The sequence below is a fragment of the Coregonus clupeaformis genome, chromosome 11 (assembly GCF_020615455.1).
Source record: "Coregonus clupeaformis isolate EN_2021a chromosome 11, ASM2061545v1, whole genome shotgun sequence".
NCBI classification, from domain to species: Eukaryota; Metazoa; Chordata; class Actinopteri; order Salmoniformes; family Salmonidae; genus Coregonus; species Coregonus clupeaformis.
This window is the reverse complement of record NC_059202.1, coordinates 35,859,645-35,873,139: the sequence shown is the minus strand read 5'-3', so window position 1 is coordinate 35,873,139 and position 13,495 is coordinate 35,859,645. Positions and strand designations below refer to the sequence as shown.

Sequence of the window (13,495 nt, the reverse complement as noted above, 5' to 3'; positions counted from 1 at the left end):
TAACTACCTATTGGAAATCACAAAATTGGGGAGAAAAAGGGGGTAAAAAATAAAATAATAATAATAGTTAATGCAAGTACAGGGTCCAATTCTCACCTGGCTGCCTACCTCCGGTGCACTAGTACAGTGAAAGGCATTTCACTGTACTAGTGCAAGTGCCAATAAAAACTTGAAACTTACCTGCCCACTTCATCAAATAGAAATCCTTGGCTGGGATAAGCATACTGATCTGATGAAATTCATTGAACAAATACTGTATCTGTCAAACATTGCCAATCAGCTACCAGTCAAAATTGGGCCAACAGACAAAAAAATTAGATAGAACCAACCCATTCCCTGATACCTTAGTAAAAGAAGGCAAAATTACAACTTCTTATTAAGAAAAAAGACTCAAGAAACAAGTCCTCAATGTAAAACAGCAAAATTTTCCATTTTCAAGTAAGAGAAACTATCTGAAATATTTATTCTTATTTTTTTATACAAAAAACTACTGAAACAAAAATTTTCAGATAACGAACGGGGGAAATATGCAAACACAATGTGTAGTTCACTTATTTTTTTTTTTTAAGTATGCTTTACAGAAAATGTTTCAGCTAAACGCCTTATGAAAGCACCATTTCATAATTTACATCAAATCCAGGAAGTACTATCGTTTACATTTTTACATTTACGGTCATTTAGAAGACGCTCTTATCCAGAGCGACTTACAGTTAGTGAGTGCATACATATTTTTTTCATACTGGTCCCCTGTGGGAATCAAACCCACAACCCTGGCGTTGCAAGCGCCATGCTCTACCAACTGAGCTACAGCATGACTTAAGTAGCACCAACAAGTGGATGCCTAAGACTTCAATGAAAAAGCGGGTAAGAAAAACAACTCTTTTAAGATGATGATTAACAACCAAAGGCAGAAATTCCCCTTAAAATAACTAAAAGGAAAAAGGAAAGACACCAATAAATAATGTGGATCTGGTACAGTGAGTTGATGTAGAAAAGGGCTTTTCCATACACTGTTTCTGAGATTACAGTGTAAGTATGGATAAAGAGCCAAAACCATGAAACCAACAGATTCAAAAAGAGTAGCACTCTTAACACAAGCAGGTGGCTCACTTCTGTCAATTCCAGTAATTCCAGTTCAATTCCCCAGAACATGGAGGCAATGGGTCCTCTTGCTATGTAGACAGGATGTGGAGAAAGCTCAAGTTACACCTAAACACTAAACCTGGATCAGCTTTACTCACCTCACTTCTATCCATAACCACTAAGATAAAAAAAATTAAAAAAAAACCTGTTGGGCCAGGTCAAGAGCTTGAGGCAACATCAATGAAGAAGGTGAAAACATTTCTGTGAAATAAGTCAACTGGAAGTGTCTGTTTCGTTGCCATTTTCTAATTTGCACCAGAAGAGGTAAGAGGTAATAAAATAAAACCGTTATTTGTGGTTTAAGTGCATAATATCTCCTGTGTGTAAGGGGGTAAAGGCAGTTGGCTTTCGCAGCTCAGTTAGTGCACGTGCTGGCAGTGGATCTTCTCTTTGGCTTGGTCCAGCATGTCCAGCATCTCTTGTACGATGGCTTGAAGGGCTCTACCCAAATCCTCTCCACTATAAGGCTTTGCTATGGGAGGCACGTGGATGAACGCTGAGCGCCCATGGCTTAGGTACAGAGAGGTGTAGTAGGTGAAGTCACAGAGGTACCTGTCAGGAAAGACAGGAATTAAGATAATGGTTCTAATAATAATACTTTGGTGGGTGCTTATATTTGTCCTATTTCACACATGTACAATTGTGCATGTGTGAATTGAAAATGTGTTTTTTGCATATCCCAACTCTTCCTGAGACACCCTCTAAGCCAGCAGTATTCAAAGTCAGGGTCCGGGGAACTGCAGTGGGGTAGCCAAAATGTAAATAAAATAAAACATTTATTTGTGTTTTTTTGGGGAACAAAAAAATCAAGAGTACAGGACTATATACAAATCTTTTTGAGAAAGATAATCAGAATGTTTTTATTTTATTGAGTAAATGTATTTATTGGTTTCTTTTTAAGATTTTAAGGTTGTGTCATTCGATTTGGGGTGGGGTCGCAATAAATTCTTGGGGGGGGAAATGGGTTCCCAGAAATTCTGGTGGAAAAAACGAGAAGCAGTGCTTCTACAGTAAGAGTTGGGAAAACATAGACCTACAACATTCTTTGAACTACAGGTGTATGCATGCACATTGCTAACAAAATCAATGTTGCAAACACAAAAGCACACAGGAGGAGGATGTTTACCTGCCAGCATCTTTTGAGACGGACACTGCTACACCTAGGCCAGAGGCTGTCACTCTCTTGCAGACCGATTCCATGTCAATAACAGAGTCAATGCAGTCAGGACCCCCCTCAATGCAACAATGAGAATGGGGACAGAAGCGGCTGTTGTCCAGACCCTTGTAGCCATGGTTACGGCCACATTTCTCCAAGGTAACGGTGGTGGCCATACCTGAGACACCAACATGGACCACTAACTGATTCCCCATGCAGAGAAGGACACAAAACAAACTAATTCAAATATGATGCATATCATTTGAATCTTGAATAATTTACCAGCAGGAAAGGAGATAGGATAGACCATTTGTTGCTTTCTTACCTGGGGATGATACTGCTTCCATAGTGATGGAACCAAACTCTGGACCGCCTGGTACTCGACAGGCACCTCATGCACATGCAAGTCTACGTCCTTTCCCAAGCCCAGCTTTTTCAGTTCCTTATAACAAAGAGAAGAGTAGACAGGTGATTCATATTCATAAAAGATCATATAAATGTCTTCACATTATTTCGAAACTCATTGCCTTTCAAATAAATAGACTTCATCTTTATTTTGTCTATTCAGTTCATTTAAAAATGAACACAACAGAAATATGATTGGATGATATCATAAACATACAAATTGGGAATGGACAAATAAGTGTAATGGGACATTTTAATTGTATGTGTCCACCTAACTGAGTACGTGACTAACCTTGTGAAACTGTGTGAAACTGTCCTATTATAATCGCCTGTTCTTGGGAATATCATCCTGTGTTGCAAACCATCTTGCTCCTGTGTCCTTGTATAGATAAAAGGAGAACTGAAAGTCCCGCCCAAGAACAGGAAACTATAAAGATATGTGCTTATTACCCAATGCTTCGGAATTCAGACTGTCTACACCGAGCTGTGTAACTCTGTTGTTCCCTCTGAGCTCAGAAATAAATAATCTTAGTTTGACTTGGACTCCAGCAAATCTTTATTTTATAATATCCACCACATAGGAAAATATGGAAATATCTGGAATCTGGAGAAGAGAACACTTTTAATTTTAACGCTAGGTGTGACGTTCACAGCCGGCTCCATAATCCGCTACATGACAACTGGCCACGGCCGCCAGGCCCCATAAGTATTGAAAAGAGGTTTGTTTGACCACAGCCACAAAGCAGCCCTTTGTTTGCTTTTAATATCTTTATCAAGTACGTCTAGACACCCTGAAAACCATTGTCCCCATCCAATATCCCAATACAATCCCACACCACCACTTCGGCCCTATAATGCTTCTCTCATGTTATATGGCTAACATATGGCTACGAATATGTAGCAAGAAATTTGCTGAGTGAGTGTCACACCCTGGCTCGGGGACTCATTATGTTGAGCCAGGGTGTGTTCATTCTATGTTTTCTGTTTCTTTGGTGGGTGTTCTAGGTTGTCTATTTTCTATGTTTGCCGGTGTGACTCCCAATCAGAGGCAACGAGTGTCAGCTGTCGGCTGGTTGTCTCTGATTGGGAGCCATATTTAATCTGTCTGTTTTTCTTTCGGGTTGTGGGATTTTGTTCGTGTGTGTTCGTGTTGTACCATAGACGTCACGCATTCGTTGTTTATTTGTTTTGGTTCGTGTGATCATTTAAATAAATAGAATATGTTCACTCGCAACGCTGCGCCTTGGTCTCCCTCATTAGACGATCGTGACAGAAAATCCCACCTAAACTGGACCAAGCAGCGTGAAGAGGAGAGAGGAAGGACCTGGGATCAGGGGAGTAGGAGTTTCGGCTGGGCCACGCTAAGTGAAGAGGAGAGAGGCTGGTCTATGAAGCAATGGATCGAGAGTCTGGCGAGAGCTAGGGAGGCCTGGTCCACGGGGAGGAGAGAACCCCAGAAATTTTTTAGGGGGGGGCTCACGACGTGGACGACGGGGCAGCAGGAGGCCGCGATGGAGGCGGTCCAGCGGGTGTGAAGAGGAGGCCGCCAGGTTAAGGGGGGCCACTGGTCACAGAGGAGAGGGAAAGTGTGGAGGCACGGCGAGAGGTACTGGGGTGTGTTACCAGTCCGGTCCGGCCCGTTCCTGATCCCTGCGTAGGGCCAGTGGTGTGTGTCCCCAGTACGGTCCGGCCTGTTCCTGTTCCTCGCATCGAGCCTGTGGTGCGTGTCGTCAGCCCGGCCCGGCCTGTTCCTGCTTCCCGCATCGAGCCTGTGGTGCGTGTCGTCAGCCCGGCCCGGCCTGTTCCTGCTCCCCGCACCAAACCTGTGGTGCGCGTCGCCAGCCCGGTTCGGCCTGTTCCTGCTCCCCGCACCAAGTCTGTGGTGCGTTTCGTCAGCCCTGTCCGGTCCGTTCCTGCTCTCCGCACCAAGTCTGTGGTGCGCGTCGCCAGCCCGGCCCGGCTCGTTCCTGCTCTCCGCACCAAGTCTGTGGTGCGCGTCGCCAGCCCGGCCCGGCCTGTTCCTTCTCCCCGCACCAAACCTGTGGTGCGCGTCGCCAGCCCGGTCCGGCCTGTTCCTGCTCCCCGCACCAAGTCTGTGGTGCGTCTCGTCAGCCCTGTCCGGCTCGTTCCTGCTCTCCGCACCAAGTCGGTGGTGCGCGTCGCCAGCCCATTCCGGTCCATTCCTGCTCCACGCACCAAGCCAGGGGTGTGTATCGTCAGCCCGGTCCGGTCCGTTCCTGTTCCACGCACCAAGCCAGGGGCGCGTGTCGTCAGTCCGGCTCCGGCCAGCGGGGCTAGACAGGACCAGGGGTACTTTGGGGGGTTGGAGAGGAAGTGGGGATCAAGCCCGGAGCCGGAGCCGCCGCCGAGGAGGAATGCCCACCCAGCCCTCCCCTGTTTTTGCTCGTATTTAGGCGCGGTCGCAGTCCGCGCCTTTAGGGGGGGGTACTGTCACACCCTGGCTCGGGGACTCATTATGTTGAGCCAGGGTGTGTTCATTCTATGTTTTCTGTTTCTTTGGTGGGTGTTCTAGGTTGTCTATTTTCTATGTTTGCCGGTGTGACTCCCAATCAGAGGCAACGAGTGTCAGCTGTCGGCTGGTTGTCTCTGATTGGGAGCCATATTTAATCTGTCTGTTTTTCTTTCGGGTTGTGGGATTTTGTTCATGTGTGTTCGTGTTGTACCATAGACGTCACGCATTCGTTGTTTATTTGTTTTGGTTCGTGTGATCATTTAAATAAATAGAATATGTTCACTCGCAACGCTGCGCCTTGGTCTCCCTCATTAGACGATCGTGACAGTGAGATGTACTTGTCATCCCATGACAACAAATGTGTTCTACCAAACAGGCATGAACAATGTAGGCAGTTTTGTGTTATTGTCAGGGAAATAAACGAATCCTTATAGTTATAAAGACTGTTTTTAGGCAGAAGACATAATTAATCCATGAAATATAGCCTATGTAAAATATGCAATATATACATACCTGGACTGCTACCCAACTGGCATTAATGGTATGCGTTCCAAATGGCTCAAACCCTGCAAAATATGGCAGCATTTAAAAAAAGGTCTGTTGGCAGATTTTTGTGAGCAATGTCAGGTTGGCGTCTCTCAAAGTTCAATTAACTTGAGATTGTTGCTTACTTAAAGGTCTACATCTGTATTATACACATTTTATAAACACATTTGCCAGGTTTGCTTGGCAATACATTTGCTTGAAGGGAAATAAAAACTCTCCTAAGAACCTATACTAGAATAGCCACACAAAAAAAAGCTAAATCCCATAAAAAGCTAGCTTTATAATGTGTTTATACACTACATGACCAAAAGTATGTGGACACCTGCTCGTCAAACATCTCATTCCAAAATCATGGGCATGAATATGAAGTTGGTCCCCCCCTTGCTGCTATAACAGCCTCCACTCTTCTGGGAATGCTTTCCACTAGATGTTGGAAAATTGCTGCGGGGACTTGCTTCCATTCAGCCACAAGAGCATTAGTGAGGTCGGGCACTGATGTTGGGCGATTAGGCCTGGCTCGCAGTCTGCGTTCCAAATCATCCCTAAGGTGTTCGATGGGGTTGAGGTTAGGGCTCTGTGCAGGCCAATCAAGTTCATCCATACAAACCATTTCTATATGGACCTCACTTTGTGCACGAGGACATTGTCATGCTGAAACAGGAAAGGGCCTTCCCCAAACTGTTGCCACAAAGTTGGAAGCACAGAATCGTCTAGAATGTCATTGTGTAATGTAGCGTTAAGACTTCCCTTCACTGGAACTAAGGGGCCTAGCCCAAACCATGAATAACAGCCCCAGACTTCCTCCTCCATCAAACTTTATAGTTGGCACTATGCATTGGGGCAGGTAGCGTTCACCTGGCATCCGCCAAACCCAGATTAGTCCGTCGACTGCCAGATGATGAAGCGTGATTGATCACTCCAGAGAACGCGTTTCCACTGCTCCAGAGTTCAATGGTGGCGAGTTTTAAACCACTCCAGCCGACGCTTTGCATTTCATGAAGCTCCCGACGAACAGTTATTGTGCTGACGTTGCTTCCAGAGGCAGTTTGGAACTCTGTAGTGAGTGTTGCAACTGAGGACAGACAATTTTTACGCACTATGCGCTTCAGCACTCGGTGGTCCCGTTCTGTGAGCTTGTCTGGCCTACCACATCACGGCTGAGCCGTTGTTGCTCCTCGACGTTTCCACTTCACAATAACAGCACTTACAGTTGACCGGGGCAGCTCTAGCAGGGCAGAAACTTGACGAACTGACTTGTTGGAAAGGTGGCATCCCATGACGGTGTCACGTTGAAAGTCACTGAGCTCTTCATTCTACAGCCAATGTTTGTCTATGGAGATTGCATAGTTGTGTGCTCGATTTTATACACCTGTCAGCAACAGGTGTGACTGAAATAGCCAAATCCACTAATTTGAAGGGGTGTCCACATACTTTTGTATATATAGTGTATGCAGTGGTGTAAAGTACTTAAGTAAAAATACTTTAAAGTACTACTTAAGTCGTTTTTTGGGGTATCTGTACTTTACTTTACTATTTACATTTTGGACAACTTTTACTTTTACTTCACTACATTCCTATAGAAAATATTGTACTTTTTACTCCATACATTTCCCTGACAACCAAAAGTACTTGTTACATTTTGAATGCTTAGCAGGACAGGAAAATGGTCAAATTCACACACTTTGCCAGAGAACACTTGGTCATCCCTACTGCCTCACTAAACACAAATGCATCTTTTGTAAATAATGTCAGAGTGTTGTAGTGTGCCCCTGGCTATCCGTAAATTAAAAACAAGATAATGGTGCCATCTGCTTTGCTTAATATAAGGAATTTTAAATGATTTATACTTTTACTTTTGATACTTAAGTATATTTTAGCAATGACATTTACTTTTGACACTTAAGTATATTTAAAACCAAATACTTTTAGACTTTTACTCAAGTAGTATTTTACTGGCTGACTTTCACTTTTACTTGAGTAACTTTCTATTAAGGTATCTATACTTTTACTCAAGTATGACAATTGGGTACTTTTTCCACAACTGAGCGTATGTGTGATTGTGGCTGCAGTAACGTTGATACATCACTCTGAATCCTTGTGGGTTTAATGGGCTGGTATGTTGTTCCCTTGGAGACCAAGGGATCTGTCTGTCTGACAGGGAGTTGAAAAGGAGCGAGCGAGGTTTTCGGCAGCTGCTGGCCAACTCTCTTTTGTGAGGCCCTCTGTTCCCAGGCAATCTACATATATTTTATCCAGCTATCCCGTCTTCAACTGGCCTTTGTGTCTGGGAGACAGAATAACTATGACTATAAAAGCTTTACTAGTTTCAAAGTTTGAAAATGCTGTTTAAAATTGCTACGTTGTGTTAAGCAAATGCTTCTTGAAACTAGAATTAGATTTTGTAAAACACAAGGAAGACATACAAAATGTGCCAAATAGCCTCATTAGTGCATGTCTGGAGGTCTGAAATATTACAACTTTCATATTATTCTGCTACAAACAGGCCATACCTTGACACGTTCCTAACATTATGCAATCGTCCAATTATGCAATGATGTCTAGTATGTTCATGTTCAGTTATTCATAGGCCTGTTTTTATATTGGAATACAATAAACACTTTATTAATTTGTCGAGCTTGACTGAAAAGACAAACTAGAAACTACGTACAGTTGAGGAAAACCCACTAACCTGTTACAACTACATTCCGCTTACTATTGTCCATATTCTTTGTAGCTGTAGAGAATGTTTTCGATTGTTATTCTAAATTTAACAAGGAACGCAGCTATGCTGTCCTTCCACAGCAGTCATCTGTTTCTCGAGCTGCTTTTCGCGTCTCATTTTGGTCGCTCAGTCTGACGTATTGACGTATGGTACACTTTTTGGAGACAACTTCCGTTAAACTTCCGCACGTTAAACGTTAGTGTGAGTAAAGAATTAACCCCATTTTTTTAGTTCAGTTGACCGGATAGTTTGTAATATAATCTGTTATAATGGTAAGTATATATTTTATCGAGTTACAGTAATATGACGACTGTTATTTGCTTGTGTGGGACCGTGGAATGGGTCGAGCACAAACGCGCGGCTGTTGTTTACCATGCACTTAGCTACTAGTAGCTAGTTAAGTGATAATGTAACATGAACGTAGTTAAATTGTTAATTCAATGTATTAACGCTAATAGCTAATAAAATATATAAAATAGCTATTATAAGAATAAACATACATTTGAATGTTGTATTTAAACACATGGTTTGCATTTCAAGTCTAATTTGACCTAGCGAGTTAGCTAGCTGGCTATCATACCAACTAGCTAGCAAAGATTTGCATGGCTAACTAGCTAACGTTAGCTTGCTAACGTTACATGTGTTCTGAACATGTACGGGTATAATGACTTTTTTAAACGTCTATATTTGAAATTCACAGTTACCTCTATCTTTGCTGAAGACTGCACAGAACCACCCTATGGTAAGGACGGTTTAAATTAGTCGAAGTTTTAGTGTAGTAGTATTTTACTCTGAATTGTTTTTTTGAGTCAATTGAGTTAAAATGTCTCTGGTTGTTCATATCAATTTGGTCCTTGTTTTTTGTGGTACAAACATAACCCACACAGCTTTGATTTCTAATCCCCATTCTTCTTCCATATACTCCTCAGCTGGTGGAGTTGAAGAATGGAGAGACGTATAATGGACACTTGGTCAGTTGTGACAACTGGATGAATATTAATTTACGAGAAGTCATCTGCACCTCAAGGGTAAAGGGTTTGTCTATAAGTACTTGTCTAGACTCAAGAGTTGTGACCACTGATCTGAAATATGTATATGGTTGCTTGTGAGTGACAACCACAAATAGGCTAGATGGTTGCCTAAACATCACTGTTACCATGGTTACTCCATGGATTTTCAGTCTGGCCGAAGTCGCCCTAAAAAAGATGCAATAGTCTCTATAAGACAGAATGTTGAATTACATTTTTACATTTTATTTATTTACCAGACGCTCTTATCCAGAGCGACTAATAGGAGCAATTAGGGTTAAGTGCCTTGCTCAAGGGCACATCGACAGATTTTTCACCTATTCGGCTCGGGGATTAGAACCAGCGACCTTTCGGTTACTGGCACAGCGCTCTTAACCACTAATGATATTTACACTTACTTTACCGGTTGTACATGCTGTTGGTCACCAGTAGGAGGTGGAGATAGGGTATCCACTAGAAAGGGTTGTTTACCTGACTTTTTGTGGTGCTAGTAGGTTCTGTCATTTGTATTTTCAATCTCTTGATGCATTGCACGTGAAGCACAATATGTAAACAATAGCCGAATGTGACCGAACGTAGTTGACAGAATCACGTTTCCTCGCTATCAGCAGGAAGTGTTTGCCATTCGGTTAGGTTCGGCCATATTGTGCAAGTGTTTGTCACGTGCGAATTGCATCGGTATTGATAATACAAACCGGAAAAACAAACCGATATACAGACCAGCGTACTGAAGATCAGGTTGATAACACTTCTGTGTGGATATTTTGTATCAGATTACCTCTTGACATAGGGACAACAGGTAAAGTAAGTTGAAATTAAGTTTGTTCAACATTCTGACTTGTAATGGGACTGTTCTGGAAGGCTGAGCCTTCATGTTAGAGATGAGTGTGAATGTATTTCACTCTCGGATTCTAAAAGAGTCTTATTTCCGAAATCAACGATCAGAAAAATGTCCATGTATAACCACAAGTTGGCACTATTGACAGTCAAAAGATTCAGTTTGTAGGAGTGCTTCTACTAAGACTAAGTTAACGCTGAAACGCTCCCCTTATCCCATTCACTCCCATCGTTTAGGATGGAGATAAATTTTGGAGGATGCCTGAGTGTTACATCAGAGGAAGCACCATAAAGTACCTGCGTATCCCTGATGAAATAATCGACATGGTGAAGGAGGAGGTGGTGTCCAAGGGCCGCGGGAGAGGGGGCATGCAGCAGAACAAACAGCAGGGCAAGGGTCGTGGGGGAGGAGCAGGCAGAGGTAAGATGGAACCACTGTCTCTGGAGTGGGAAAATTTGGTTGGGGTGCTTGTAGCGTGATGCAATTGGGGCCTATATGACAGTATCATGTTCTAAATGTTTCCTTTTTGAAATGGTTTGTGTCATGCTGTATATGTATGCTCTATGTCTAGGTGTGTTTGGAGGCCGTGGCCGGGGTATGCCAGGAGTGGGCATGCCAGGAGTGGGCAGAGGCCAGCAGCAGCAGGAGAAGAAGCCTGCAGGTGGCAAACCTCAGGGAGTCAAGAACCAGCACTGAGGAGAGGGACAGACAGGTCAGATGTAAGAGACGAGTGTAGTTTTCACAGAATGACAACACTATCAGTCAGTGGAGGTCACCTCACACAATGGCTGGTGTAATGGCCATTACTGCTCCCTCTCTGCTATTTTCTAACCATGTGTGTTTGACCACCAATTGTGAAATCACACCGTGAGAACTATGAATAGTCTGTGCAGTTCAGAAAAGGCAGGGTTTTGTTTTATCGACAGATCTTTTCCATAAAGTTTTTTTTAAAGTTATCAATTTGGGCCATTGTCAGAAACATGCAATTATTGTCCTCAAGTAACAGTGACCCAATTTGAGAAGTTCAATGTTTTGTTTTATTGTGCCCAGGGCCATCTACTACATTGATTGTACCCAATTGTCTTTAGTGTAATGTAAGCTATCAATGTAAAGAACCCATTTTTGGCATCCATTTAATGCCCTTGGAATTTGAAGACTTAAGTTGATTGGGTTATGAGGGAAAATACCTAGTTGGTTAAAGAAGATGTCAAGAAGTCTGACAGTTTATTTTCTCAGTCCCAATTGGGTGTTTCTAAATGTTTTACTTTTGTGGAGTTTATTTGCAAATTGTAACATGAGACAATAATGTTGTAATTTAGCCTATACAAAAGAACATGAGAATACATTTTTTGTTTGTTAAATATACTGTACTTAAATATATGAAAGAACAAAAAACAGTTGGATCTGTTTTGAATTGGTCTACATACATAATTAAAAGGTATTTTGCAACGCTCATGTTCGCTTACCTCTAAAATGACAAAACACAATTTGCATAGTAGGTTTATGTTCTTGTATAACTAGCTATAAAAAATAAAATGTTAACATAAATGATAAAGCATGCATATAACAAAGCTGGTGTAACCCTCTCTCTAACCCCCTAAAGCACAACCGCAATCACACAGCTGCTGAATCGGCAAAAATGCAGCCCTGATTAACATAAAGCTATAATTCTTCAAGTTAAATATCACGTGAGATGGTGACTGATTTATGATGCTGTTCTATGTGTTTTATTACTGTGGTCTTGCATGTGTTGTGGCTGTTTTGAAATGAATCGGAATGGAACATAATCGCTATTAGTTTCAGTTAAAACATGAAACTCTGAAAAAAACATTATCTCTCTTTCATTTGCATGAGAAGCCAGCTTCAATTGAAAATGTGAAACGCATGGGAGTTCTTTGACAAGGGGTTGGTGGAAATTATGAGGAGATGGTTTCTCTATTACCTCTGAAATATTTGTATAAGGCAAAAAAGTGTTTGTCAGTACCAAACTCCCTAAGCACTGGTTTAGTGTCCCATAAATATTATGAGACCAATGTACCACATCTCTTTCTTGAAGAATACGACCCTGGATATCAAAGTTATGTAGCACTTAGATGAACAAATTAGTAGAATTTTGTTCTCCACGTTTGGTGCTCAGCCATAAAAACGCCCCCTCGACTTTTCCTGCCTGTGGTGAATGTATTTTGTTTTTAACAGCACTTTCAGACCATTGAGAAAGATTCCATTAACAGAAGTTTCAAGCTAATGGCCATTATTTTTCTGACTTTGCTGGCATTTCTTTTAGTTTGTAGAGGCCTCGCTCGATTGTGAGAGATACTTTAATGAATGTTGAAGTTACCCTATACCCAAATCCATGGCTATAGCATTACTCCTATGTATTAGATGTCCCTGTAAGCCACAATTCCGCACCATTGTGGGGAACTACTATGAGAGAAAATAGGGTATTGATGTGTATGAGGGAGAAAGAGATGGTTAATGGTCTCCGGTTGGAAGGTTTTCCTCTGCCAGGATATGCCACAGTGCTAAGCCCTGAGATAAAGACAAATGGCTCTCTCCAAGATAAAGCTTTCAAGCTTGTGACTAATATACATTTTCTGTCTTTCAGTTTTAAAATGATACCCATAGAGTTAATGCCAACCCCAGAACTACTAGCCTATTTATTTGCTCATAGTTTAAAATGTAGATGGCAAAACATGTCAAACAAAAGTTACAGGTTGCAATTATTTTGTCCCCATACCAATTAACTGGAACTAGTACAGTTAGCAAGTAGACAATGGACATCAGATGGCCTGTGACTCATGATGATAATGGCCCTGTATGAATGTAGGCGTACATTAGTGGTGCACATGTCAGCTGTTTGTTCACCCGCAATTGCTAATAACCCATCCGCAACCATCCGACTATACACTGAGTGTACAAAACATTAGGAGGAACACCTTCCTAATATTGAGTTGCACCCTCTTTTGCCCTCAGAACAGCCTAAATTCGTCGGGGCATGGACTCTACAAGGTGTCGAAAGCGTTTCACAGGGATGCTGACCAATGTTGACTCCAATGCTTCTCACAGTTGTGTCCAGTTGGCTTGATGTCCTTTAGGTGGTGGACCATTCTCAAACCAGTGCGCCTGGCACCTACTACCATACCCCGTTCAAAGGCACTTAAATCTTTTGTTTTCCCCATTCACC

At 42.3% G+C, this 13,495-nt stretch overlaps 2 protein-coding genes across 3 annotated transcripts; one reads left to right on the top strand and one right to left on the bottom strand.

Moving 5' to 3' along the window:
• Positions 1-735: 735 nt before the first annotated feature.
• On the bottom strand, positions 736-8,566 carry LOC123491971 (pyroglutamyl-peptidase 1-like). The gene is made up of 5 exons (XM_045223530.1): positions 8,413-8,566; positions 5,691-5,743; positions 2,625-2,741; positions 2,270-2,502; positions 736-1,695 (listed from the first exon to the last, which is right to left on the bottom strand). Exons 1-5 carry the CDS (start codon positions 8,444-8,446, stop codon positions 1,503-1,505), a joined length of 630 nt encoding a protein of 209 aa, XP_045079465.1. The 5' UTR covers positions 8,447-8,566; the 3' UTR covers positions 736-1,502.
• Positions 8,567-8,607: 41 nt separating this feature from the next.
• On the top strand, positions 8,608-11,993 carry lsm4 (LSM4 homolog, U6 small nuclear RNA and mRNA degradation associated). 2 transcript variants are annotated; one of them, XM_045223532.1, is made up of 5 exons: positions 8,608-8,646; positions 9,146-9,187; positions 9,375-9,473; positions 10,548-10,731; positions 10,883-11,993. In XM_045223532.1, the coding sequence occupies exons 2-5, from the start codon at positions 9,185-9,187 to the stop codon at positions 11,005-11,007; spliced, it is 411 nt and encodes a 136-aa protein (XP_045079467.1). In that variant the 5' UTR covers positions 8,608-8,646; positions 9,146-9,184; the 3' UTR covers positions 11,008-11,993. The 2 variants fall into 2 exon arrangements, with proteins under 2 accessions (XP_045079467.1, XP_045079466.1); XM_045223531.1 differs by having other exon boundaries at positions 8,614-8,717.
• The last annotated feature ends 1,502 nt before the right edge of the window (positions 11,994-13,495 follow it).

Excerpts from the sequence above, each read along its gene's own strand:
- LOC123491971 (XM_045223530.1), bottom strand. The coding sequence starts at position 8,446 with ATGGACAATAGTAAGCGGAATGTAGTTGTAACAG. Across the intron at positions 2,742-5,690 it reads CCAGTTGGGTAGCAGTCCAG|GAACTGAAAAAGCTGGGCTT; the intron begins GTATGTATATAT and ends CTTTGTTATAAG. Across the intron at positions 1,696-2,269 it reads GTCTCAAAAGATGCTGGCAG|GTACCTCTGTGACTTCACCT; the intron begins GTAAACATCCTC and ends CTTTCCTGACAG.
- lsm4 (XM_045223531.1), top strand. Across the intron at positions 9,188-9,374 it reads CTGCACAGAACCACCCTATG|CTGGTGGAGTTGAAGAATGG; the intron begins GTAAGGACGGTT and ends TATACTCCTCAG. Across the intron at positions 9,474-10,547 it reads AAGTCATCTGCACCTCAAGG|GATGGAGATAAATTTTGGAG; the intron begins GTAAAGGGTTTG and ends CCCATCGTTTAG.